Here is a 27,603-nt window from a genome sequence, read left to right on the forward strand (position 1 = left end):
CCATGGCTTTGCTGGATTGCTGCCGGGGTTGTTTGTGGAGGAGCCACATCCAAGGAAAAGGCCCTGCTTTTGAGGGGCTCACAGCCTGTGTTCCTCTGTTCCATCCTGCAGATCATGAAAGCAGGAGCTGTTGGTGTTCCCTGTGATAGGTAACACAATGGTAGCTAATGGCAGCTTGGACCAGTTTGTGTCCTGCCCCCATGGCCTTTAAGTAGGTTCAGTGTTAACCCATTCCCCCAAGGGCGTGAGGAGGTGCGTGGCATTAAAAAGTGGAAATGTTGGGATTTCCAGGCTGTGTGCTCCTTGGCTCCTGGCAGGAGCTCCTCCCTCTGTGGGCCCTTCAAAGGCAGAAGACACACTGGAGAGGGCAGCGGGAGTTCCGGTTCTGGTTTTTCTTGTTGTGTGAACAGCAAGAGGCTCTTTTGGGGTTCCCGTTGTGCCACCTCCATACCCTGTGCTCTCAGTGTGCTTGAGCCCTGGGGTCGAACGCATCCGCTTTGCCACAGGGAAGGAGCTCTCGTCAGCTGCCCTTGGCTAGGAGGACTGGTAAGATGCACCACATCTTCATGGTGTCCCCATGGTCTCCAGCCCTTGTCCTCAGGAACAAAAGCCACCAGACTTGCAGGTGACTGTTGTGTCTGGGCAGTAAACCAGCAGCTTCATCCTCCAGACCCCTGAAGCGGCCAGATTTTCTGGGCAAGCAGAGAATCCGATTTGGTGCAGAACCCAAGCTGGTGGCGCAAGGAGCCCATGATGAGAGGTTGGCTCCTCATTTGAAGCCACCATCATGAAGCAAAGCACATTAAGTTGGGGCAGGGGACCACTTTTGGTAGATGGGACCATGGTTTCTGGGCATGGAGACCTGTGTTATGGTGCTGTGCTTTGCTCCTTACCCACTGCTCCATTGTTGGGAGCTTTTGGGAGCCATCCTCCCTGGTTATCCTGCTTCAGACATGGCACTAAAGCAATGCCTGCTGAGAGGTGCCTCAGCAGCACATGCTAATGAGTGATTCCAGCCTCCCACTAGTGAGCAAGGCCATTAAACCCCAGTCTCCTCTGGGAGCTGATGGTTTGATAAGGGAAGAGAATTGCTTTCAATTTCCCATTGATCCTAATGAGCCATTGTGGGAGTCAATGGTGTGGCTGTCGGGGTGGATATCAGCTCTGGCACTCGGTGCCGCTCTGGGTCCGGTTTACTCCTCAATAAATCGAATAAAGAGAAAAGTACTTAGGAAGATTTTAATCAGAACTTGGCAGAAGAACTGAAGGAAACCCAAGAAATCTTCTGACAAGCGTGCTTCACGCTGAGATCGGCAATGAATGGAAAGGGCAGAGATGGGGCCGTGGCTTGGGAGGGTTGGGTTTCTTCTTGCCAGTTTAGTGGTATCGTATCAGCGTTCCTCCCTGCCCCAGGCAGGGTGAGAGGAGGGAGAAGATAGGCTGCCTTCAGCATGATGAAGACTTGCTCTCAGCTGGAGGTGAGGCAGAGCAGTTGATGAAAGTTGTTCCGGACCTGCTGGCCATGGCCAGTGTGGCTGAGGAGAAGGTTGCTGAAGTTATAGTAGTGGTGGCCGTGCACACTGGGGCAGTGGTGTGAATTGAGTGGTTTTCTTCAAGAAGTTGACTTGACAGGCTGGAGGAGTGGGCTCATGTGAACCTTGTGAAAATCAACAGAGCCAAGTGTAACGTCCTGCCCCTGGGTCGGCACAGTCTCCGCTGTTGGTGCAGGCTGGGGGGGTGAATGGATTGAGAGCAGCCCTGTGGAGAAGCGGTGTGCTTTCTCACCCAGTTTTGTGGGTACTGGTGGGTGATTGAATGGGACATGAGCTGGCACTGCTCCCATCACCCCAGGCAGGAGCCAGTGGCTCCTGGCCAGCCTGGGCTGCATCAAAAGAACCGTGACAGGTGGGTCAAGGGAGGGGATGCTCCTTCTTTGCTCTGCAGTCCTGCGTCCAGCTCTGGGGTCTCCAGCACAGCAAGGATGTGGAGCTGTTGGAGCAGGTCTGGTAGAGAGCCGTGAAAATGGTCTTAGGGCTGGAGCAGCTCTGCTCTGGAGACAGGCTGAGAGCTGGGCTGGGTCAGCCTGGAGGAGGTTCTGGGAATCCACAGATTGCATCCTTGCAATGTATGAAGACTGTTCATAAGGCAGATGGAGGGAGACCTTTTACCAGAGGCTGCAGTGACAGAACAAGGGCAACAGTTTGAAAGAGGGGAGATTTAAATTGGCCATAGGGAAGAAATGTTTTCATGCTGATGGTGGTGAAACTGGAAGACGTTTCCTAGAGAAGTTGTGGATGCGCCATGACAGGAAGTGTTCAAGACTGGGTTGGATGGGTCTCGGAGCAATGTGGTCTAGTGAAAGACGTCTCTGCCCATGGCAGGGGGCTGGACTGGAATCTTTGAAGGTCCCATCCGACCCAAACTGTTCTGTGGTGCTAAGTTGCTGATGGTGAATGCTGTTGGGAGTGAGAAATGCTGCTGTGAGGTTCAAAGCCCTTGTGGGTGACGTCTGGGTTCAAACTGAGGCATATGTGAGGGGTGTCTCCTTGCTTGGACAGACCTGTTGCTGTGATGAGAGATTAATCTGAGCTCTCCATTCCCTCACTCAGAGCTGATGGTGAGTTTCCAGTAACAGCTTCTCAGCTCAAGTTTCTCCTTTTGGGGTTTGGCTCAGCTGTAAGTCCTTCTGTAAATGGTTATTTTGGAAAATGTGATTAAAACCCCATAAACCCCATGGAGTGGTACGAGTAGCTTGACCATTTAGGGGAAGGAGAGCTGCAAGAGTGGTTCTTTCTGTGCTTGTCCTGCAGATGCATAACCCAAACCAGCTTTTACTGCTGGAGTCCTGGCGAGGTGAACGTGGAGTTTTGGTTTGTGAGTGTGGGCCTGGCGCTGCTGAGCAGAACCCCCCAAAGTTGTGTTTATTTGTAACGGGCTCCTCAAGACAGCGTTGTACCAGTGCTTTTTGGTTTATTGATACTCCAACATCTGGACTGTTTTCCTAAAGGTGCTTTCATTCAAGAAGAGGCTAAGGGAATGAGAACCGTTTGGATAAAGCTGCCAAAATAATCTTTGCTTGAGACTATGTACCACTTTTGGGACTTCCCCTTGTACAGCAATTTGTGGGTGAGCACAGGGAGCATGCTCCAGTTGGTTGCTCCTGCTGGGGGTTAGAGGACTGTGAGGTGTTTGAGTTTGCCACGTGCTGTGTGAGGTGATCTCATGGCGGTCAGGGAAGTTGCAGGGAGTTGTGGTCAAGGTGACCGAGTCCGTGAGAGGAAGGATCTGTGTGCACGTGGTTGGATTGGTGGGAACAGGCTGGAACCTGCTGCACACATCCATCTTCCTCACCCCCTGCAATGAGTTGCTTTTGCTCCTTTAGCATCTGATCCTGTGACAAGCTGACGTAACAAGGCTGATAGCTGGCTCAGCTTTAGGTGTTGAGGGTGCAGTGGTGACAACATGATAGGGATGGTCTTTAATGTACTGTATGAAGAGCCATCTGCAAAGTAGGGTGGTGCAGCTCTGGAGCGTTTGGTTCTCAGCACCTGGAAAGTGCAGAGCTGAGTGCTGCAGTTTAACTCTGCCCCCTCGTCATGCTCCTTCTGGCAGTGTTTTTGCTGAAATCCCATGTCCGTATGCTGTGACTTTGTTTGACAACTTGTGCAGTGAGAGGGAGCTACGCCTCTTCCTTGACGAGATGTGTAGGTACATGCAGCATGTGTTCTCCAAAGTTGTGTGGCCCTGAAACAAAATAATGCTTTGGATGCCATCTGCTTTGTAGGGGGCAGAGTTAGGTCTGCTGCAGGAAGCTTAACATGCTCGCCTGGCTTGCAGGGGATCCAGTTCTTCTCTGTCCTGTACTGTGCCTCTCCCAAAGGACTTAGGTTGGTTTTATGGGGTCAATTCATGATTAACTGAATGCTGACAACTCTTAAGGTGTTATTAAGAAAAGTGTGCTTGTACGAGGACTTTCTTCTGAACCTCTTGGCTGGTGACTTTCATATCCTGTCAATATGGATAGTACCTATCCATAAGCGCATGCCTTAGGGTTCGTGTTTTGTAGGTGAGACATTCCTGGTGAGAACATCAGTGGCTGTCGTGTCCTGTTGAGTAATACGCAGAGACAGGCCTTGAGCATGCCCGTGCTTGAGCTCAGTTCAAACAACGAGCGGCTTTGGAGGGAGCAGGAGTGGGAGGTGGTTGCAAACAGAGTGTGGCACCACCAATGCTGGGCAGAGGATTAAAGTCATGGCTGATAGCCTTGACTCCATAAACAGATTTGATGCTAAGTTGGAGAAGATCATATTGGTGGGATGCATGTCCCTTTTCAGGGGCTTCTCTTGGCTCCAGGAACAAGAACTGTGGAAGCACCATCAGGCTTGGTGGCACTGCCCACGGAGCTCCTCAAAGGCACCCGTGCTGAGCAGGAGCCACGCTGCCTGGGGTGATGGGGCAGGATGAGCAGCCTGGCTTGTGTTGTAACCCAGCGAGGCTGAAAGCAGCCTCCTCCATCTGAGCCAGGAATCTGTGGGGCTTCATGGGCCCGTCCTGGTGCTGGGCTGTGACACTGCTCCAGTGTCACAGTGATTGCTGTTGGCAGGCGGGTGCCCCAGTGCCAGGGGCAGCTCCTGAAGCTCCTGCGTTCCAGGGACAAATGCTACTGGCTTTTACTGGACTGAGATGGACAGCTCAGCACAGGGCTACTTGTTAGGCTTGGAAAGATATTTGAGTGTCCAACTCTTCATCTGGGTGGTGAGGCCCTGGCAGAGGCTGCCTAAAGAAGTGGTAAATGCTCCCTCCCTGGCAATGTTCAAGGCCAGGTTGGACAGAGCCTTGGGCAACAGGGTCTAGTGTGAGGTGTCCTTGCCCGTGGCAGGGGCTTGGAACTGGATGATCTTAAGGTCCTTTCCAACGCAAACTATTCCATGATTCTGGATCTTGTTTCTTATGGAGAAGTGTGTATTTTGGACTGATATGTGATGTTTGGTGAAGGCTTTGGTCCTCTCTCAGCAGACCCTGTCTGCGTGGGGAGGAGTCTTTTACCTGTGTATGTTTTTCGGGAGCAGAATGTGGCTGGGGCCGTTTGCAGCCTGGCGGCATTTTGGTGGGCAGAAGCTGGCTGTTGGAGCAGAGCTGCCTGGGCTTCACTTTGCAGAAGAGCTGTTTTTCGTGGGAGGCAGCTGCCTTGGGCTTGCAGCTTGATCTGAAGGGTCATCCTTGAATCACAAAGAATGTGGGATGCTGGCACGTGGATGTGAGTGCTGACTGCTTCAGTGCTGCTGCCATTCTCTCCTGTTGTCCTTGTGGGGGAAGCAAGGGAAGTGGAGGAGCCAGGTTTGGTTCTACCTTCAGTCTCAGCAGTATCTGACTTCCAAAGCCCTTTGGATGAGTGGTGGTTTGAGAGCCTCCCATGCCTGAGACAATGCTTAGCACACAGATTTGCTGTGGAGGTGTTGGATTGGGAGTCATTGGTGATGGAGGCAGGCCAGGTATGTAAAGCACTCTCTGGAGCAGGACAGCCTGCTGTGGGTGGCCCCGCTTGAGCAGGGGGTTGGACCAGATGACCTCAGAGGTCCCTGCCGACCTCAACCATTGTGTGACTCTTTCACATGCCCCGGTGGTTCTGTACTGGCAGGATCTCCAGCAAAGCCAACTCGCACGTGAAAGCGTCAGTGTTGGGATGTGGGCACATGCTGAAGCCCGCCTGCACCTCAGAATGTTGCTCCCTCCTAAGCCACGTGTGAAGAATCGCGACCAGTGCTCTGGGCAAGCAAAGCTTCATCTGATGGCATTTGGTGAACTGGGGCTGTGCTGACCCTAGCTAAACTGACCCAGAAGGAGAGTGTGTATTTTCTTGTGCCTTTGTCCTAGAGTCAGGTTGTCCTGAATTGTCTGGCTGAGATGTGAGGTTCTGCTGCACTCCCTGCTGCCCAGGGGAAGAGCACAGCCACACTCTTCCTACTCGATGGCTCCTACCTGGAGGGAGCAGGATGCATGGGAATGGGGGCAGTGCTGGGGTATTGTTCTGCTTTTGGATCTCCAGTGTTGCTTGTTGTCCTGAACCACTTTCAGCCTGGCCGAGTTTCGGGAGACGGCTCTCTGGGTACCACAGATACTTGGTTATGATCTCTTGGAAGATGGGAGATCTCAGAGGAGAGATTCCCCACAAAAAGTCTGTGTTCAGTGTATGCTTGGCCATGGGAATCTTCCTGCCTATTTGTGTGGTCACCAGAGTTTCCCTGTACACAGGAGGTGTTCTGCCTTCTCCTGGCCACCTCTTCCCACACCGATGCCAGAGGGTTTTTGCAACCATGTGGGGAACTGGGTCAGGGAAATGATCCTATTAAAAGCTGTGCCGAGCAACATCAAAAGCAGGTTTTTAACAGGCGGTTTCCCAGCGCTGTGCAAATGCTGTGTTGGTAAAAGACTGCTTTGGGCCAGGGTAGGAATGGGCAGCCTTGGATGGAGTGCGATGGGATCGTTTCTTCTGGTGATGGTGTTGGTCCTTAAAGACTTGTGGAATATGGCCTTTTTTGATAGGCAGCCGCAGGGTCAGACCTGTCTCCTGCTGGGATTCTGGCAGGTGAGGCTTCGTTCTCCTCCTGGAGAGCCCAGTCTGGCTCCCTTGCAGATGGGTTGATGTTCCAAGGCTCATGGCGCCTCCTTGCCATGCTTTTGGGAGGCTCCTTCTCTCCCAGTGCAAAGGGCTGTGGGCACAAGGGGAATGCCGGAGCTGCACCGCACCCATGCCCATCCTCACAGCCCCCAGCGAGGGGGGGCCTTCAGTAATCCTGACTAATCCTTTAATCTGTATCAACACTGATAGGTATTAAAGCAGCAGATAAGGTTCAGAGCATGGCTTGGAGCTCAGCGATATCCCAACCCTCTTCCAGCTAAAGCTGGGCTGATTGCTCTTCCTCTTAAGGGGACCATGCCTGTTTGCTGAGCAGCTGGAGTGGGTTGAGAGGGTGGTTTAGCTGCTCCCAGCGGGAGCATGCCCTTGTCGCTGGCCCCAGCTTGCCAGACAAGTCCATCGATCTGTCTAAGTATGTTCCCTGTGCTTGCTGGAGCGACCCCCTCCACTTGTGTGTTCCTCTGCTGATCTGGAGCAGATCTGCTTCCTGCTTTTATCTGTTATGTCCACCTGGATATAAGCCTGATTTGGCTGTAAACACTTCGTGGAGTATTTAGGCAACAAACCCTGGATTGGCTGGTGCTGCCAATGTGTGGTTCCTTGCTGCCTGCTGCTCTGTAGCAGGATTTCCCTCCCACCCCACCTTCCAGCCAGGACTCCCACCACCATGTCCTTCTCCAGGCCTTCCACGCTCTGTTGTGCACCTTTACTTATGACTGAGGTCTGGAATGTTCTCACTTGTTACTGCACATGGGCACCTTTGGCTCCCCGAATGATCCATGTGGTGGAGGTAGCACTCCAGAGCTGGCTGTCCCGGATTTAGTGGGCAGCAAACCAAGGTTGTTAATGCTGGGAAGAGCAGTGCTGGTTGAATTCGCTGCACAAAGCAAACTGTCCCTGTTGTTTTTGCCATCGTAGACTCATCCTCCCCCTTTCCCTGTCCTCTTCCATCTTCTCCCCATGCTCATGGGATTGCTCAGAGTTTGCCACCCGTTCCCTCATCAGCAAAGCCCATGGTTAATCCTTCCCTTAAATCCTTTAAGCTGTCAGCAAACAACCCCCCTTGTAAACTTCTAGCACGCAAGCTTGGCTGGGACGCAGCCTGGCTTGCAAACCCAAGGGTTTGTGTTCCCAGGTCATCAGTTCCTGGTCCCGTCTTTGGCCAGCCCTGGAGGCTCCCCTACCACTGCTGTGGAGCAGTGGGTGGCTTGCTCATGCGTGGCCTGCAGTGAGGTATCCTAGGTGTAAAAATCTTCAGGTTTGTTCCCGTGTGGTGTGGTGTTGGAAGTAGCAGGTGAAGATTTGCTGCTCAAATTCAACGTGACTGAAGTCTTGCCACTCTGAATCATGGAATCAACCAGGCTGGAAAAGCCCTTTAAGCTCATCCAATCCAACCATTCCCCAGCACTGCCAAGGCCACCCCTAACCCACGGCACTGAGGCCTCGTCTCCACGCTGTGTGAACACTTGCAGGGACGGTGACTGCAGCCCTGCCCTGGGCAGCCTGTTCCAATGCCTGAGCACCCTCTGGGGAAGGAATTGTTCCTCAGCTCCATCTAAACCTGCCCTGGGGCAGCTTGAGGCCGTTTCCTCTTGTCCCATCCCTTGTTCCTTGGGAGCAGAGCCCAGCCCCTCCTGGCTCCCCCCTCCTGTCAGGCAGTTGTAGGCAGTGATCAAGTCCCCCCTGAGCCTTCTCTTCTCCATCTGAACCCCCCAGGTCCCTCAGCCGTTCCCCATCATCCAGGCCCTGCACCAGCTCCGTTGCCTTTCTCTGGACCCTCTCCAGCACCTGAGAGTCCTCCTCTCCCATGGTGCAGCATGTGCTGGCCTCTTTTTTGGTCTTTTTGGGCTGGACATGCAGCTTGGTGGAGCCAAAATGGCCTAAAAAGACTAGAATAAAGCTTTTTCTGTAGGTGTGCTCACCTCTCTGCACCCAGCCTCTCAAATCTTTATGTTACCCTCGCTGATGATGATGGTGCCTTGGCAGTTTGGCTCTTCCAGGTTTATTCATTCCTTCAAAACACAGGGTTGTATTGTTTGGGATATATTTTCATCAGTGTTTAGCTTCTATGCTTCAGCTGTTACACATCTTCTTTTGGAGGACCTTTGTACATCTTCTCCTTGGAAAATTGGTGTCCTTGGGAATCTGCCACAACTGAATGGGACAGGACAATTGGTGAGCACTTCTCAAAGTCTCAACCTGCATGTCTTGAGTCTCCCTGTAATTTGGTTTCTCCCTCAAAACTCTGGATGAAATATGTTTCGGAAATGATGGGATTTCCATTGCACTTTCTCTCCAGGGTTATCAAGCAAGCATTGCAAACCTTTTCCCGCTCGTGATCCCAGGAGAAAGAAAGGCTCCAGGACTCCATGAGGAATATCAAATGGCATCTTGCTGCAGAGTGACTGCATCTGGGGATTACTTGGTAAAACAGAAGGAAGGAAAAAAGGTTAATACGGTCTTGGCAGCCGGCAGCTCCAGAGCTTGTGTCCTTCAAGCTGCTGTGGTTCAGCCTGGCTGCACTTGCCTGACTCGGGTGCAGGTGGTTCTCAGCTTATCCCTCTGGTCTGCAGAGGAAATGGGATTTGGAGGAAATACCTTATTAAATTCAAAATTACAAGAAATTAATTTGTTAAAATTAATTTAAAACCCCCAACCAACCAACATGACAGTGTGGTCGTTAGAGCAGGCTGATTGCAGAAGCCATGTGGCTTGTAAGAGCCGACCTGGGAGCACCCTCTCCTTGCACAGGCTGTTCTGTTGCTTGCTTCTCGCCTGCAGAAGGGAACACTCAGCTCTCTGGGGGATTCACGGAGCAGTCAGCTCTGCCTCCGAAGGCTGTAACACCACAAAAGCCCTGGGGCTGAATTTGGGATGTGTGGAGGTGGGAGAACACCCACGGCAGGCATCGGGCAGCAGCAGAGCTGCTCCCATGAGTGATGCTCCTGCCTGCCCGTTGCCATCCCTCTTTCCAGGAGCTCCTGGGAGGAGCAGCCTCCAGGCATTACATGCTTTCGCGCATCTGATGTGCTGGCTCACCTTCCACCCGCAAGCAGGGACTTGAACAAGAGCCGATTGCCTGCATCTGCATGGCTTTACTTATTTATTTGACAAACAAGCTGGGTGATCTGGGCCTGGCTGCTGGCACCATGGCTTGCAGCATATGACAGCTAATGGGCCTGGCTCCCTGCCTGCTGAGGAGGTGAGGCTCCTATCCATGTGTGACCTGGAAAAGCACGTTGGCTTTATAAATCACTGCCTGCTGATGCCGGTGCCTTGCGCCTCCCTCCTGCTTCTTGGCAACTTCAGTATCTACTGTGAAGCTACTGCTTGCTCCCCACACTGGGTGAGCGTGCTGCTTGTGATCACTGGGATGGGGCGGCAGAGCAGGTAGAGCTTCCCCTCCAGGCCCCTCTGCTTTTTTAACATGGTTTCTTGAGGGATGAGCACAGAAAGTAACTCAGATAAACTGGAGGCACAGGCTGGGCTGCACCCCCAGAGTGTGAGCAGCAGGTTGAGGGAGGGGATTCTTCACCTCTGCTGCACTTTGGAGAGACCAGACCTCTCTGGGAAGACCTTAGAGCAGCTTGCAGTGCCTAAAGGTGCTCTTCATAAGGACTTGTAGGGACAGGCCAAGGGGAATGGCTTTAACCTGCCCGAGGGGAGACTGAGATGAGCTCTTAGGCAGAAGCTCTTCCCTGTGAGGGTGCTGAGGCGCTGGCACAGGGTGCCCAGGGAAGCTGTGGCTGCCCCATCCCTGGCAGTGCTCAAGGCCAGGTTGGACACAGGGGCTTGGAGCAAGCTGCTCTAGTGGAAGGTGTCCCTGCCCGTGGCAGGGAGTTGGAACTGGATGAGCTTTAAGGTCCTTTCCAACTCAAACCACTCTGTGGTTCTGTGATTCTTCCTATGGACACCAGGACTGCTGCCCAACCCCAACCAACAGCCTAAATCTTTAAAGGCCAAGGATAGGTGAGTGAAGGATGGTTTTGCTGTAGCAGAGCTTGGGGTTTGAGTAGTTGCCTGGTGCTCAGCATTGGGGTGCATCAGGTTTTGAGCTTGTGGGGATGAAACTGCACAGAGTCTTCACTCGTCTGCAGTGATTGGTTGCAGACTGTCCCAGGAGCAACTGCATCCTGCAGATGGGATCTGTGCCTCATCCTTTTTCTAGAAACAGTGAAATCAATGCAGTAGAATGCAGTGGTATCTCCTTTGGGGAAGCCAAGTTCCTACGGGTGTACTCAGAGAGAAGCCTCTGCTGACATCTGAGCCTTTCCTGCCACCTCCCCACCCGAGCAGGCGCTTTCTGGCATGGAAAGGCTTGTGCCTCTCCTTCAAGTGTGAGAGAATTCAGAGCCCGGTTCGTTGGATGGGTTTGGAGCCATCAGCAGGTTTGCTAACAAGCAGGAGGAGGGATTGGGTCTGGCCAAGGGTTTTGCTTGGCTTGGTGCGTTACCAGTGCTGAGTTGTGGGGTGTCTCAGGCTGCCCTGTAAAGTGTAAGGAGCAGGAGTGGAGTGAGTCCACAGCTCTGCACTGGTTTGTTAATGGGCCAAAAGCCATTTTCTGTCACTGAAGTGCAGTAGGACCTGCCTGGTGGGGCACGGCCAGGCCCTGAGCTGTGTGAGCATTGGCAGTGCCCACGCTCACTGAACAGAGCAGGAACTTCCCGTAGTGCCGTATTCCTGCGGCAGGAGCTCTGCCCATGCCATCCGGGGGCAGCAGTGCCACGGGCAGTGCCCACCTGCCAGGCCTCATGAAGAGGAGGGTTAGTTACGTGAGAAGGATGCAAACTGATTGGTGGACAATTCCCATGGATGCTTTTCCTCATTTTTGGGTGGCATGGTTTAGTGTGAGGTGTCCCTGCCCATTGCAGGGGGGCTGGGACTTGATGATCTTAAGGTCCTTTCCAACCCTAACTATGCTTCTATGATTTGTCTGCCATCCTTTCATGGAATTCCACCTGGGAATCAAACCAGCAGCTCCTGCTTGGTTTCCCTTTCTTTGAGGAGTTTTGTTCCAGCTGCCGGTACTGCTGCATTCAGGTTTCTCCTTAAGTATTTGATTCTGATGGCTCAGGGTGCCCTGAAGCTGGTCATGGATCCTGGCACTTGTTTTGCTGCTTTCCTGGCATCCCAGCACATCTGCTTTCCAGGCTGTGTGTGGGGAGCTGTGATCTTGGGGATTGAGCCACAGAGGCACTGAAGGACAATGTCTGCTGGGGATGAGCCTTACTTACTCTCCTGCTGGCTGTGGTTGGTGGCACTGGGCTGTGCTTGAATGGGAGCTATGGTGCCTTTGCAGACCAGAGCCCCAGTACAGTGGTGGGAGGCTCCATCTCATCCCTACCTGCCCATAGTGGTTGCCTGACCTGGGGTTTTGCGATGGCTCGTGGCTCTTGGGAAGCCTATGGGAGAGGCATGAGGAAGGCTCAGAGACCTCCATTTGGAGCTGAAAGATGAGTTCAGGAAAAGGAATTTGGGCTTTTCCCAAAGCACAAAGGAATCCGCGTTAGTGGTGTGGATATAGTGCAAGAGATCTCCAGAAGCAGGATGCAGCAGGTGAGGTGACTGCAGCTGTGGATGTAAATAGTGCCCCTCTCCTTAGGGAAAAGAGTAAATTACTTCCCTTTGCTTGCTGCATCCCTTTCTCCCAGTGCCATGCTCTCCCTCCTCTTCTCTGCTGTTAATTGCTTAGTGGTTGCTGATGCAATTAGACCAAGATGTGTCTGCAGCCAGTGTGCTTGCTCTCTCCTGGGCCTGTGTGCGGGGAGGGGAGAGCTGCTGGCTTGAGGAGGGAGCTCGGGGCTGGGTTCTCCATGAGAGGGGAAGTGGCTGGGGCAGGGCTGGGCAGGGTTGTTTGTCTCTGCTGGCCTGGGAAGGTGCTGTTTGGCTCTCACTGCTCCTGGGGATGTGAACAGAGCAGAACCTGGATGGATTCTTGCTGCTGATGTCTAAGGGCCGGAGCTGCCAGGCTGAGGTGGTGATGAGTGATGGGTAACACATCTTGCAGGGCTGGGGATCATTTGTGTGGCAGCTAAAACTGAATGACTGATAGGTAACGGTCCCTTGGCTTTCGAGGGAAGCAGAGTGGCAGCCATGGACCATGGGAGATGCTCAGCCAAAGGAACAGGGCCTGGGCTTAGAAGTCTCAGAGGCCAGCAGCTGCGGGGGCTGCTGGTATAGAGGCAAGAGAGGCCACGGAGACATTTGCGCTGCTGTGGGTGGGAAGGGATGAGCTGATATAATGGAGAAAGGCTTTTCTCTGCTACGAGTCTGCATCCCACATCTCTTCCCACTTACATAGCTCTGCCCAAGGTATGACTCCAGCTGGTGCCCTCCTCTCTGGCTCTCAAGCCTTGTATGTCTTCTGGTCTCTTTGATTGCTCCTTCTGGAAGTTGGCTCCGCTCCTCTAGCACTGCCCTTTGGTGTGTTGCTTTGGATTCTTGTATCTTGTTTGTGTCTCTCGTTCTTCAGATCCCCTTCTCCATCGTGTCTGTGGTGGTGTTTCCCCCATGTGAAGGGAGTAATTTCTTGGCTTTCTACCAAGTTTTATGTCTTTAATCCTGTTGAATCCTTCCTAGCCCCATGTCCTTTCCTAGTCCCCATGCAGCTTTGCTAAGGCTTTCATCCCTGCAGCCATCAACTGTCTTCTCTGAGGCAGTGCCCTTCAAATGTCAGCATTTTGTCTTTATTCTTCATGGCCAAGAAGCATCTCTGGGGTTTGACATACCCGCTCTGTCCTTCTCCTCTCCTGGCAGCCTCTGCTGCTGGGCACGTTTGATCCCTCGAGCAGGGGCCCTCATAAAATCAGCTCTGGGGCTGCATGGCTTCTCCACACTGCTCTTCTTTGCTTCCTGACTCCTTTTTTGCCCTGTGCCTCTGCTTTCTTGGTGGGAGTGGGTTGGGTTGCCCAGGGATAATGTCCTTGGATTGTGCTACTGGGTCATGTTGTGCTGGAGCTCCTTAGTTGTCCCTGCATGAGGTGTGTGATGATGTTCAGGGGACATGTCTTCTATTGGTGATGTTTGAAGGATGCCAGGCACTTTCTGCCTCCACTTGATGAAAGCCACCATCGGGTGCAGATGTTCACCCAGAGTGGTGGAGTAGGAAGGGCTTTTGCTGCTCGCACTGCTCTGAGCACAGGGGTTGCCACAAGCAGCCATCCATCCATCCCTCTGTCCATCCATCCGCCTTTTGCCTTTGTGTTCACCTTCCTGCCTGCTCCCGGGGTGTCCTACGGGTGTGCACAGCCCTGCTGCTACCTGGCAGTGTCCCAGCCTGGGACAGTCCAGCTGGCGGCACACAAGCAGCCCATCAGCAGGCCCTGGCAGCCTGGAGCTGTTACTTGGCACATTTGGGACCTTCTCCCTCAGTCCAAATAATGTCTCATGTGAATATTGTTAGTAAAAAGCTGTCATTCCTTTCCAGCAGGTAGAATGTAAGAGTAGATGAGTTCGTACAGACACACCACTCCCATGATTTCAAGAGAGTGATTAGTGTGATTAAAGGTCAGATGGGTTTATTACAGTCAGAAGTGCATTTCTGCTGCTTCAGGCTGAGATAGAGGTATCTATGGCTCCAGCCATTGTGGTAGTTCTGTAGCTTCCAGCGTAGGCTCTGGAAGGCTATCCTGTTGGTAATGGGGAATTCTCTCTCAGGGGGTGCTGTTGGGTCATGACACTGGTCCAGGACAGACAGGGATGTTCCTCGAGGGGCTCTGGTATTTTGTCTTGTCCCATGTGCCTTGATGTTGTATTTTGGTTGGTTTTTTTAACTCCCTGAGAACCTGGACTTGGAAAAAAACAAAAAATCCCAATTAGGAATCCAAGACCAGAAGCGCTGTGGGACCAGCCTCCCGAGGAGCATGGAAGTGTGGGGTAGTGGGGCCCCTGCATAAGTACATCCTTTTTATGGAGCAACCAGAAGGATGACTTGAACAGCATGTGATGCCCACCTGGCCTCCAGGCCAGCTCTGAGCCCTCGGTGGGGTCCAGCTGTGAACCCTCAGCATCTCTTGAGCAAGATGACTTTTTAATTGTCCCTCCAAGCCAACTGGTTGGTGTGGAAAGCCTGGGGGAGCAGCGGAGGAGCTCCCTGATCCCTTCCCAGCTCTCATCAAGGCAGGAGGGGAGGATGGAGGAGGTGAAAACACAGGCACAGGTGATTAACCCCAGTACTTGCTCCCTCTTGACTTCTTTTGCCATGGAATTGCTCTGTGCAGGCACTGGGGTGCTTGGCAGCTGCAGTGGGCTTCCCTTGCTGAACCCATGGCTGCTTTCCCAGGCTAGCCGGGGTGCTCAGGGTGCAGCATCAGTGCTTCGTGTTCCTGCCAACGGCTCCTCTATGCCCCTCTTGATGGGCATAAAGCCCCTTCAGGCTCTGGATTACAACTCCATTGTGTCTTGCCAGGCAGGACTCGCATTCTCCTCTGTAGGCTGCCTGTTTTGGATGGGAGCACTATGACCCCTTTCAGTCCAGGACAACGACTGATTTTTAATGATGGGTATCCAAGCCGGGGCTGCAGTGGCCAGCGAGGCCTGATACATGGCAAGGTGCCCTGAGCATGGTGTCCCAGGTGCTAAAATACCCTTATTTGTTGTTATTCTGCTCTTTCTCACGACATAGGATTACTCTGCTTTAGCTGGCTGTCAGTGTGAAGAACCAATGGCATTTCAAGAGGGCAGGGAATAGAAGCGGTGAAGATCTGGGCCTGGTGGGTCTGGCTCTAGCAGCATCTTTGCCTTGTTTCAGGGATGCCAGCTGAAAATCCAGCACGTCGGTTAAACATGACCCTGGTTGAACGTGACCTGTGTGCCTGCCACCCCGGCAGCTGGTTTCTGCACACGTGTGTGCAAAAGGTGCTGCTGGGGGAAGGAGGCACAGCGGCTGCTGGCATCGGATGGTGGCTTTTCAGTGGTGACTGTTTTGTGTCTCGTTTCAAAACAAGCGTTGTGCTTTGTTCGGTGGCAGAGGGAGCGGTTTCTCATTAGCTGGAATTCGGTGACCCGTGGGTATCCCTGTGTGCAGGCTGAGAAACTAAGGTTAGAGGCTAAAAACCTTCCTGGAGCTTAATTGGGCTAAAAGAAAGCTTCGGCCATGGCTGGTGTCAGCGTTCCCCTTTGCTGGGGGCTTACTTGGGTTTCGGATACAAGCTCTTGCCCTCTCTATGGTCTGGAGGAGCTGATGAAGCAGCATTTGAAGCTGGTTTTCTATGGAATGCTCTCAAGGAGGAGCATGGCTGCGGGCAGCATCATCCTGTCATATGAATTGCAAAGCCCTGCTCCCTTAGATGTGCTGGAAGCCCCCAGCCTGGCTGCAGCTCTGGGCTGTTGGGTAGCCTGCAGGTGATGAGTTATGGGCTGGCTTGGCTCTAGCTCATCTCCTCTCCCCCGGGCTGCTCAGCTTCCTGCCATCGATCGCTCCTCTGCAGCCAGCGGCTGTCAGCACAAAACCTGCTGGGTGAGACCTTGAGGCATCACATCCCTGCTGTGTCCAGCAGCGTGGGGTCTGCAAGGCGCCGCGCTTGACGCAAGGGTGTGTTGATGGCAAAGGCAGCGCAGGAGAAACTGGACCCAGGAGGAGTGCCCGGGGCTTGACTCGTGCTGCATGGGGAGGTCAGTGGCAGTGAAGGTGCCTCACTTGACACCCTCGTGCTCGGGGTGTTAAAAATGGGCTGTGTTGAATGCTACAACTCTGAGCAAAGCTGCGTTATTGATCCGGTGGGTGCAGGCCAGACTCGTACTGCAGGAGGGTTCATTGGCAAGGCCCAGCGTGGGGTGGGATGTTCTCCCAGCATGGTGAAGCCCATGCTCCCAGGCAGAGCCTTGCTCAGCTCACCTTCCTCCTTGTGAATCCTATTGGTTCAGGCCAGAGGCACCGAGAAACATTTGAAGCAAAGAAAGGAAAGCTGCTTTTCACCTCCAAGGCTGGGATTAAAATCCAGTGATGGTAGGTGATGGGAGCCCATGGGCTCACAGGCAAAGCTCATACCTCCTCCTCTTGCAGCTCACCAGCAGACATTTCATGTCAATGTGAGCACGTGCTGAGCTGCCTTGGGTTGGTGTGTGCGACTGTCATTGTTCTGCCTGGGGGTTGGAGAGACAGCAGCTTGATTTCAGGCACTACGAAACCTCAGGAATTGGCTTGGAGACTCTTCTGTTGCAATAGCTGTGTCCTGCAGGTGCTGATGCCTGCGTGTTCCTAGTGGGAGCTGATGGACACGAATGTCAGCCATTGCTTGAGGGACTGGCGAGAACACAACGTGCGTCAGCCAGAACAGGAGTATTGGCTTGTGCTGCTTCAAAACCATCATGTTTGAAACATGTTTGGTGGAATCCTGGGATCTGGGGAGTGAGGGGAGATGCAGTTCTGGGACCCAGCACAAAAAGTGGAGATATTTGTCATGCCTCGTCTTAGCATGAGGAGGTTTCCATCCTGTGTGCAAGGAGACATGTGGCGCTGGGAACATCTGGATGCCAGCCCCCAAAGGGCAGCGCCGTGCTCGTCCCTGCTCTCCAGCCACACTGCGTGGGACACTCGTGGTGACACCCTCCTCTTGCTCGCACACCCTCCTCTTGCTCGCTCACCCACCCAGATCATGTGATTTGGCTTATTTCTTGCTTGCTCCCCTCCTGTAATCTCCCTGTGAGGCACTGGACAGAGCTGGGTGTGTGTCTGGAAACCAGCAAGATCTCTCTTGGCAACTTGAGCAAAACCTACAAGAGGAGGAGATGAGAGCCAAGCGGGCAGCTTCCTAAACGTGCAGCCTGCAGGGGCTGGGATTGTGAAAATCATGCTAAAATAGGTCTTTAATATTACATAGAGAGAAGGAAGATGTCTCCTCTTGCCTGAGGGGTAAATAGATCTTAGACTTTGCTGCTTATCGCATCTGAAATACGTTTGTGTCACCCTGGAATAGAGCCTCTCCAGGAGCCCTGGATCCCCGGCTACAACATGTGTGTAAACCACTCCAGCTCGTGTAGTGTATGTGTGGTGTGCTGACAGGTCTCCAAACACAGTGCCTCAGGAAGGGGTGCTGCTTTTCCCCTAGATTGTAGCTGCCTGTGCCCTGTGGTCTGGACAGGGGAATGAGAGGTGATGCTTCTCAGCATGCCACCAAGGTGAGCGTCCCCTGGTGCCTCATAGTGATGCTCCCTCAGTGCTACATCTCCAGGACGTGTGTAGGTAGCTCAGGAGATGCACCCCACTTTGCAGGAACCTTGTGTCATCTCTTTCCCTCCCACCTCCTCCCCAAGCAAGTGTTACAGGTACAAGCACTGAGCACACAGCTTGGCTTCTCATGCCTTGGAGATGAATCCACAAGGACCAAATGTTGTTTGTAGCCTCAGGCTATTGGGTTTCTTGTGCAGAAGAGCTGCTTAGAAAAAGATCCAGCTCCAACTGCCATTTGTAGGTAGACTGATGCGATGAGAGAAGGATTTTTTCTTATCTGCAGGCTTCTGTGCTGAAGCTGTTCTCACATCACAAGCAATGCTCTTTACCGTGGTTGAAGTGTGGAAGAACATCAAGAGAAAATAACTCTGCCAGAATACGGCCATCCTGAGATTTACTGGTGCCTCGTCTGAACTTGGGCAAGTCCCAGACTGCTGGATGTTGGCTCTCAGGGAGAGGACGAGGATCGCTGCTGTGTCTTGGGAGCACCATGAATGTGGTGGTTGGTGATTTGGGGCCCAGCATGGGGGGAACTGGGGTGTCAGCAGCACTTGGGTGCTGAGGGGGTGCCATGGGGAGTGATGTGGGTGCCTTGTGGTACTGACGGAAGGATGTGGGAAGGAGGCGGGCAGTGGAAGGGATGAAGGATTTTCCCGCTTGGAAAATATTGATGTGCTTAGGAACAATTTCAGTCCAGGAAGCTGTGGCCAACATCTTTCTTAAATGTTCCTATCCTTAATTCAGCTTATTCCTCCTGCTGTCACCCTCTGCAACACCCTGCATAATTCCTCTCTCTCCTTTTGATGTTTTCACCCCCCCATGTTTGTAGATTACAACAATGTCCCCATGTAGCTGTCGCTGAACCAAGTTGTCCATATTTAGCTCTTTAATCTCCTCTTCCAAGACAGTCCCTTCAGCCTTGTTATTTTTGTTTCTCTTCTCTGAACTTCCTCCAATTTGCCTGTGTCCTTTCAAGTAATGAGATGTCCAGAGCTCAGTGCAGCTGCTGCTCTCCTGAGAAGAGCCATCAGGAAAAAAATAGGAAATTCCCTCTTCTCCCATACTGTGTCCCAGGTGACTCTGGGTTGGGAGAGGCAAGGAGGGTTTGGTGGGCAAAGTGTTGTTTGTTGCTCCTGGCTCTGCCTCAGGGTCTTCTTTGCAAGCTGGTCTCACTCCACTAGCACCTGGATTCCCGGTAGCTATGGGGAATAGGACAAGTGTAGCCAGTCCAGCTTGGTGACACTGCTTTGCACCTCAGTGCCATCTCAGTGTTGAGAGGAACCCCAGGTCACATTGCACAGACAAAGATGGAGAGGGTGGATTTAGCTTTGAAATAGATTTTTTATGATGAGGGTGCTGAGGTGCTGGCACAGGGTGCCCAGAGAAGCTGTGGCTGCCCCATCCCTGGCAGTGTTCAAAGCCAGGTTGGACACAGGGGCTTGGAGCAAGCTGCTCTAGTGGAAGGGGTCCCTGCCTGTGGCAGGGAGTTGGGACTGGATGAGCTTTAGGGTCCCCTGCAGTCCAAACCAGTCTGGGATGCTAAGATGTCATCATGGAGACAGTCCCCTTCTGGATCATTGGAAGGGCCACCATGGAGTAATGCTCAACTGATTTATGCATGTCTGTAACTCTGTATCCCCACGGCTTTTCTTGCATAATGACTCCAAGTGTGACTGATGCTCTTGGATCCATTTGCAGCCCTCGGATGTTGGGATATGCAAACGATGCTGTAGTTCTGGCTGTTGTGGAAGGTACAGCTGTCCCCATGCCACATTTACAGCTTGGCTGATGTAAACAGCTGCAAGTCAAGCCCATCTTTCACCTAGAAGGTCCTTTCTAGGTCCTTCTGTGAAAACACAAGAGCCTTTTTTCACATCATCTCTTACGCTTTACCAGGTGTAAAAGTTGGTTTCTTAGCGATGTAATAAAACTGCATCTGTGCCTGTTGGTTGTGTTGCCCATCATGTGTACTTTGTCTCGGCAGCAACAGATGAGTGGTTGCAGTGGCTTCTGGGCTGGGCTTTGTCCCTTCTCACCTGGGAGTGGGTGCTAACAGGGCAGTTGCTCTGGATACTGGGATGGATGAGGAGAAAGGTGGTCCCTGTGTGCCCAGCAGCAGAGCAACCCATCCTAGCTGAGGTAGTGTGAGCCCAGCTCATTTCTGCTGCAAGTCTTGAATCCATCTTCTCCCTTCTGCTAGAGTCCAGTTTTATACTGAGATTGTTAGTAAATCCTGAGCTGTCTCTTCTCTGGTTGACTTCTGTAATGCAGCTTTCCAACGATAAGAACTTTGTGCAGAACGCTGTGCCTGGGTGGACATGATTGATTAATGACATGGTTTAATTGTGAGCGCTCTGAGGCTGCACGTAGGTGTGTGTGCTCATGTGGCCATGCCCTGCTGCTATTGCTGCGGGCCCGGCAGCCCCAGTGTCTGGGTGGTGGAGGTTTAGACTTGCAAGAGAGAGGTGGAGAAAAATCAGGTGAAAAAATGAAGAAATAGTTGAACCAGGCAGGAGGAGCTGCGACCTTTAAGGTCATCAAGTCCAGCCTTTACCCCAAGTGCACCATTAAACCATGGCACTACATGTTACAGGAGCTGGGTATCCTCTAGGAAGAATCTGGACCTGGGTGTTTGCATGGGGACCTCTAACTGCAGTGAAACCTGCTGTCTAGGGCTCATACCTGGCATGGCGTGGTAATGCTTGCAGTAGGAACTTCAGTTCAAGCCTAATATCCTTCTCCCTAAAACCAGAGATTAACTGCTTGCTATATAGCCTCCTGGGAGTTACAGGATTACCCACACTAAGTGCAGGACAGACCTGTTGATTTGCCTAATGTTGGTGAGAAGCTCTGTCATATGTTCCTCATCCCTAGAGCTGCTTGGGTGGTCATTACCAGATGAACCTGTGGCCCTGGTGCTCAGGATCCCAATGTAGGGTGAGACAGACCCCATAGGTCTCATTGTCCACCGGGGAGTTGGCAGGGTTAAAGCGGCCTGCCACAAAGATGCTGCTTTTTCATGTGATTTCCCTCACGTCTCAGCAGATTGCTGGTTTAGGGCTGTCTCTGGCTTGGCTGTTTGCAACCTCTGTGTCCTGGTTTTATGTAGCCAGTGGTTATCAGCGGGCTTTTAACAGTGGCTGGAGCTGCATCACACACAGCAAGTGGTTCGTGAAAGGCCTCTTGGATTTATATCCTCCTTCTGGCAGATTGATGCTCTGAGGCGCTCATGAAACCTTTCATGTTCCTCCTTTGGCTGCTCTAATGTGCTGGTCAAGGAGTGCTGGTATTAACGGTGGCTGTTTGAGTGCTGCTCGGATTTAGGCAGGAATTTCATGTGGTCCAAAGCAGAAAATGCTTCTGCCTCGCTGTCGTTGCGGTGTTGGTCCTCTTGCTTCTGATCTGCGTGTGTGAAGGTCTTTTAGTGGGAGCAGTGGTTGCTTTGGAGTGGCCCGGAAATGGCAGCTGATGAATCCATCATGAGCTGGGGGGCTCAGGGACTTGAAGAGCTGTCTTCTGCAAGATTGGGTGCAGCGCTGGGACTGTGCTGGGGAGCCAGTTCCTGGGGAAGAGATCATGGCTTCCAGCCAAGAAAGCAAGAAGGTGACGTGAGTATCCATGAAGGGAGGGCTGCACTGGTGGTTGAGAAGGTCCTCAGGAAATGCATCTGCTGTGTCTCCTGTTTCTGCTTGGGTAGAGGTGTGTGGTTATCTTGTTGGGTTTGGAGGAAAGAAAAGAAATAAATGTAAGACTTTGCCCCATGGTGGTTATTCCGCTCAGCATCCTGGCTTGAGGGACATATGGCTGGTGTCAGCTGGATGCAGAAGCCATGCTTGGTGCGATGCTGGCCTTGTTGACAGTAGCATGGGCACAGTATCGGGGGCTGAATGTGAGACACTGGGTTCCCAGTGGGAAGTTGCTTGCTGTCATTGGAGCTTTCCTGCTCAGGCAGCACTGCTGGAGGTGAGGATGACTCTGGTGGCCAGAAGCAGACCCTGCATGGGACCAAAGAAGAAGGGGCCAAAGGCTGTTTTGGTCAACACGAAGGATGCTTGCAGCCATCTGTGGTCAGGCTCTATGCTTCCAACCATCTCTGCCCTCCCTTGAGTCAGACACATCTCTAGTGCATCTCTGCATTGGATCTTTCCCCTTTTCATCACCAGCCCAGCTGCTTCATGTTTTAATTCCATAAAGGAGGCGAGCATTGGTCTGGACCAGTGCACAGAGGTCCCAGCCTGGATTCCCTTTTTCCATGTTTCTCACTTGTGTCAACTGTCTCCTTTTGTCACTGCTCTTCGCTACCTTTCTCCTACTGGGGAGACCTTTCAGAGTATTTTTACCTTCTTGGAGAAGATCCGATAGTCTTGTAAGTGGTTGGAGCAGGTGACTTGGTGCCAACACGTCTGTCTTGGATACTATTCCTGGCTTTATTGAAGATGCAGTAATATGCAAGACTGTGCCTCTGTGGCGTCTGCCTCCTCTTGATCTTGAAACACTGCAAGCGCTGAGATAAGACTGGTTGTGTTCATGCAGGGATTTTATTCCCTTCTCTGCTGGGGAGAAGAAGTGGCTTGTTGGAGGTCATGCTGGGTGATACTTGCATTTATGCAGCAGTGTGGCCAGGGTTGGTACAACTGCTTGGATCACCTGGGTGTTTGGATCAGTTCCTCATCACTGGCATGGTGGGAGGTTGTAGCTTATACCCTGATACACTCATTAAGCATGACCAGGTCTGTTTTCAGCAGTGGGATGTGAGCTTCTTGCAGAAGTCCTTGTTCAGGTTTTGGTTCTTGTGGCCTGCTTACGTGTGGCCAGGGCAAACTTCCCCAGCAGGGTCCTCCCCACGTGTCTATGGTCTGTAGAAGTAACTGGCTGTTTATTTAAGCTGGCGTCTTTCCAGGGAAAGGAACCTTTGTTCTGAAACACATTTCTGGGTTTACATCTTGATGTCAGCAACCTCAGCCTCCGGTGAGGGAGAGGGGAGAGCAATGGGCAGCAGTGTCAGAATTGCTGCCCCAGACCATGCTCCTTGCTCCATGTTTTGCATCCTGCTTGTGCTGCCATCGTTGCCCTGCGCGTGGGGTTTTGTTGGAAGCTCTCATTGACTGTTTTCTTGCTGTGGTCCAGAAAAATCAAGGCAGCAATCAGTCAGGGTTCATGGTTACATACTGGAGCCTCCTCCACACTTGCTGGGGTTGTGTGCCTCCAGCATATTGGGATGTTGTTCCTGGGGAATGTGACTGGGAGCTCTGGGTGAGTCTGTTGGAGAGTACTGAGTAATGTTTACAGGTAGATTAGAGATTGAACCACTGAGGTGGTGGGCACTGGTGTGTCTTCAGCCTCTGCATATTGGGCTTTGGGGGTCAGGCTGGAGAAGATTCTGGTTCCTCTTTGAAATCCTCACTGAGGTCACTCGTGATGGGGGAGAGACACCTTGAGTGCTGCAGTTCTGAGGTTTGAAGATGCCCACCAAAGATGTTCATCACTGGATGGATCTGCTCGCCAATTATCTTTCTTCAAGGAGCTGGAAGTTCATGTTCCCAGGTCCTGCTCTGAAAAAGCAAAGCTGTTGGGGATGTGGTAATGGAGCAGGACAAGAGCTCCCAGGACATCAAAGCTCCCAAACGTTGGGCTGAGCCATGCAGTAGTGTGGGAGGTTTTGGCTGCAGCCTTGAGCAATGCAAGTCCTGGGTTCAGCTGTAACAGTTATTTTTCTCTTTCTTAGTACCCGGTGCAGTGTGATGGAACAGTTTTGATCCATGTTTTGACTCCTGGCACAGTGACTCCTGTGACCAGTACTGAGGCTCCCCCTTGCTTTTGTTGTCTGTCTCCATCTGCAGGACTTGAAGGACCCTTCTAAATAAGAAGAATGGGCCACTGTGCTGTGTAGCTTGTTGATGTGGACATACACTGGAAGCCAAGCACTATCTCAGATGCATCAGTGATCTCAATGCTGACCACTGCAAGGTCCTTGCTGACAAGCAGGGTGTAGTTCTGTGGGTGCCCTACACCATGGCATTGTTCACACTCTCTCTGTCCTTGCAGATGCACCACAGATATCTGTGCTGCTTGTTCTTCTCTGGGTTTTTGGCATCCCTATTGGCTTTTATTGCTCAAAAATGCATTTTTCTTGCCTGGTTGACTTTGATTATTGGGAGCAAAGCAAATAAACGGGAGTGGGTGCTCTGGGTGGTTTGGGGGTTGGCATCAATATAAATATGGTGGTTTTATTTTTGCTGTGCCCTCTTCTCTTTCTCCTGTTAGCTAATTGCTGCTGTGGAGTCCCTTAATGGTGACTGATGCTAACGAAGCTGCTCTGGCACCGCTCTAAGATGGCAGGAGCTGCTTTGTGTGCATCTCTCCACGCTGGCACTGGCTGCTGTGCTTCCCTTCCCATGGGACCCTGTCCCACCTTGGAGTGTGGGTTATGTCGAGGGGTAGGTTTCAATCACCCACCCAGAGTGTAATCCCCCTGGACTGGCATCACCCGGCTGGTGGTGGATTTGCTTTTCCCCCATCGAGTAGCGCTTGTGCTGGCTGCCGCCGCTGCCTGGGCTTGGCTCCGTTCCACTTCTGTCTTCGGTAGTGGTGAAAGCACGTTCCTCGTGATGGGGAAGGCTCCACAAGGAACACAAAGGGCTTTCATTAGGGGAGGCAGCGGCAGGCGGATGCGGACGGCCAGCGCCAGTACGGGGAAGCTTCACCCCATGTAACTCTTGCAGAGGGGTTGCTGGAGGCAAACCAAGTTCTCTCCAGCAGCGAGCACGTAGCAGCCACGTTTGCACTCGCCAGCATTTCATCTTAGAGCCTACCTGGCAAGGGAAGAGAAAGACATTCTCCTTTTGCAGAGGGGATTTAGGGCCCAGCGGCGTTAAGTGCTTTGCTCAGGGGCTGGTGTGCGTTGGAGCTGAAAGCCAGGAGGGTGCAGGGCTTGCTTTGGGAGCTGGAGATCACAGCCCAGCCTTGCTAGCTGGAGGAGATGCGAGGGCTGCTGCTCGAGGGGATGAATGCTGCCCAGTGCCAGCACCTCCCTTGGCTGCTGGCCTGGCAGAGTGAGCTGGGTGCCTGCTCATGGTGAGGCCCAGGCTGCCTCAGCTCCCCGCAGCCCTCCTGCAGCCACCAGTGGGTCAATCTCCTGACCTTGCTCGATAAAGCAGGAGGATGAAAAGCCGTGGCACTGGGAGATAAGACACATGCAGGGAGGGATGAATTCAGGGATTGATGCATTTGTCTCTTCCTCCAGTGTGGCTTTCGGCTCTTTTCGGATGTGTCCCTGTGAGGCAGCTCTGTTCTGCCCTTACCTTGGAGAGCCACCCTGGGCCCTTTTATATTGCTCTTGAGCTTCAGGCAAGGGAGCAGGAGCTGCCTGGTGTCCCCATGGCTGCTGAACGAGGCTCTGTTTGTTCCAGTGCAGAGTGAAATATGAAATCCTCTCACGCCGCCTCGCTTATTAGCGAGATCTCAGCGAGCTGCTTATTATGCACCATGGCATAATGCAGATTAGGAATGTGACCAGGCGATAATTAGCAGAGCTGGAACTGTAATTAAACACTCCTGTGCTGCGCTGGGCTTTCTGTCGCAAAGTGGGAGGAAGCTGAATGGCTTCAAACCCGCAGGTCCTCGGAGCTGCTGCTCCTGCAGTGACAGGGAGCTCCCCATTGCTGCCCGGGCTCTGTATGCTCCCACCAGCACCAGGCAGCCCTGCTGCTTCCTCTTCAGCTATTTCATTGCTGGAGCCTTGCTTTTGGTTTGCAGAAGGTGGCATTGATGAGCAATTTGTTTGCTTTAGCCCCTTCAAAAGAACGTCACTGGAGCTTATCATCTTGCTGAAGGATGGAGGCAGGTGAGCTGGAGAGGGAGCAGATGATTTTGGCAGCTTATCAGGAGCAGGATGCCAGTTCAGGATGGGAGTCTGACTGTTTGGTGGCTGTCAGCATCATTGGCCAAGGAGAGGCAGCAGCAAAGTTGGATGTGGTTGTGGACTGGTGTCTGTGTCCACCCTTGGTGACCAGCAAGCTTGGCCTCTCCAGGGTTATAATCATCTCTCCTCAGCAGGGACTTAGGAGGACATCTCTTGCTGTAGTGCCGGATGCTCTAGAGGGATCTTCCCCTGCTGATGATTTGGTTAGTTTCCTCAGTCTCCTTTTCTTCTGAGGTTCCTTGGTGTCTTAACAAGATCATAAACCATAGAGGAGGTCTGAGCAGAGGAAGAGCAGCTAGCCCCAGAACTGCTGCACATCCTCATGAGCCATGGCGAGGGGATGACTGCCTGCAGCTGGCTTGGCTGATGAACCCTGAAGGACAGGAAGGTCTCCACCCTACCTTTCCCTTGGCCAGCAGCAAAATCAGCCCATCAGCCATCCTTCTCCCAACACTGCTGCAATCTGCTAGCATGGCAGCGTGGCCAAGGACTTTGGCTTGTCAGCAGCAGGGTGACTTGGCCATGGTTTCACTTGGCAGTTTGGCTTGTTGGCTTTCCAAGCCCAGCTCTGGCCATGAGATGTGATTTCCATGCACAAGGAGGGCTCGATGACTGGCGCGTTGGCCTTCGCTGTCTGCCGGATCAGGCTCTGAATTGGACACTTAGCAGAGAAGAGGGATGTGATCTGAACATCTGCATCTTCAGGTGGTCCCAGGTTGGGGTTGGGAGGGGGACGATGTTGGTTTTGATGGATGCTGGAGGGAGGCTGCTCCTTGTTGGTCCTGTCCTGCCAGTTGTTTTTTTTTTCTAATGAGCTATCAGGTCCAAAATCACTGACTGCATTAACATCTGAGCCGTAGCCAGAGGCATCCTCGCTGGGGATGATTACTCTGGCAAAAGTCGTTGGGGAAGGAACTTGGCACAAACTCTTTGAAGCAGGAAAGCAGATATCTCCTGCGGAGAGCCTTTTGGGTGTGATCTGTGTGACTACAAAGTGCCTACTCTTTAGGGTTACGTGTGTATGGGCATGCCAGGATGGGAGAAACCTGCGAGATCCTTGTCCTGTGATGGGGTGTGGGACTTGAACTGCCTGCTGGCGCAGGCATTGGGAAGGTGGCAGCCTGGGCTTGAGGTTCTCCAGGAATGTGGGTGCCTGTTGATACTTGTTCTCCTTCCCACATTCCCAGCGGTGACCGGCATGTTTCTCCTTCCCCACAGATGGAGTCTCCGGTCTCCACGCCTGCAGTGCTGCCCTTGCACCTCCTTGTCCCCGTTGTCAACAATGACATCTCGTCGCCTTGCGAGCAGATCATGGTACGCACGCGCTCGGTGGGAGTGAACACCTGCGACGTGGCCCTGGCCACCGAGCCTGAGTGCCTGGGCCCCTGCGAGCCTGGGACCAGCGTCAACCTGGAGGGCATCGTCTGGCAAGAGACAGAAGATGGTAAGTGTCACCGGAGAGCTTTTTGCTCTCCTACGATATCATTATGGAGTTGTGGCAATCCCTCCCTTCCTGTGTCCCTGCTTGTTGGCACGGCCTGGGCTTTCCCCTCACTGTCTGGGTGGCCAGGACCGAGGAGCTGCGTGGGAGCAGCCCTTAATCTGTCCAGCAAAGGGAGTAATGGGCCAAAACTTGTGTCAGACCAATGCATTGCGATGCCCCCTTGCCCAGACTTTGGGCGAAAGAACTAAGCTGCCATTTCTTTGCATTCGTACGAGAGCTGACTTGTTCTGGAGGTGCCAGCAGAGGGGCAGTGCCAGCCTGCACGGGAGCTCATTGGAGTTGACTTTGGTTCTGCTTGGCAACCCACAGGTCTGTCACAAACCTGCTCAAACCCTGGGAGGCAGCAGCAATCTCCCGCTGGCTTAAAACAC

The 27,603-nt window shown here is 52.7% G+C and overlaps 2 protein-coding genes across 5 annotated transcripts in view; both read left to right on the plus strand.

Annotated features, from left to right (window-relative positions):
• SORD (sorbitol dehydrogenase) overlaps positions 1 to 27,603 on the plus strand; it is a 341,031-nt gene that overhangs the window by 181,901 nt on the left and 131,527 nt on the right. The window lies entirely within an intron of this gene.
• The window catches only part of ZNF609 (zinc finger protein 609), a 69,039-nt gene that overhangs the window by 25,646 nt on the left and 15,790 nt on the right, over positions 1 to 27,603 (plus strand). For all 4 annotated transcript variants that reach the window (XM_061447414.1, XM_061447412.1, XM_061447415.1 and 1 more), the window contains one exon: positions 26,947 to 27,172. In XM_061447414.1, coding sequence (XP_061303398.1) covers positions 26,947 to 27,172 — 226 coding nt within the window. The remainder of the gene's footprint in view (positions 1 to 26,946; positions 27,173 to 27,603) is intronic.

The sequence above is a fragment of the Pezoporus flaviventris genome, unplaced genomic scaffold (genome assembly GCF_033815535.1).
Source record: "Pezoporus flaviventris isolate CSIRO_AGI_PZ_B2104156 unplaced genomic scaffold, CSIRO_AGI_Pfla_v1 ptg000006l, whole genome shotgun sequence".
Classification (NCBI taxonomy): Eukaryota; Metazoa; Chordata; class Aves; order Psittaciformes; family Psittacidae; genus Pezoporus; species Pezoporus flaviventris.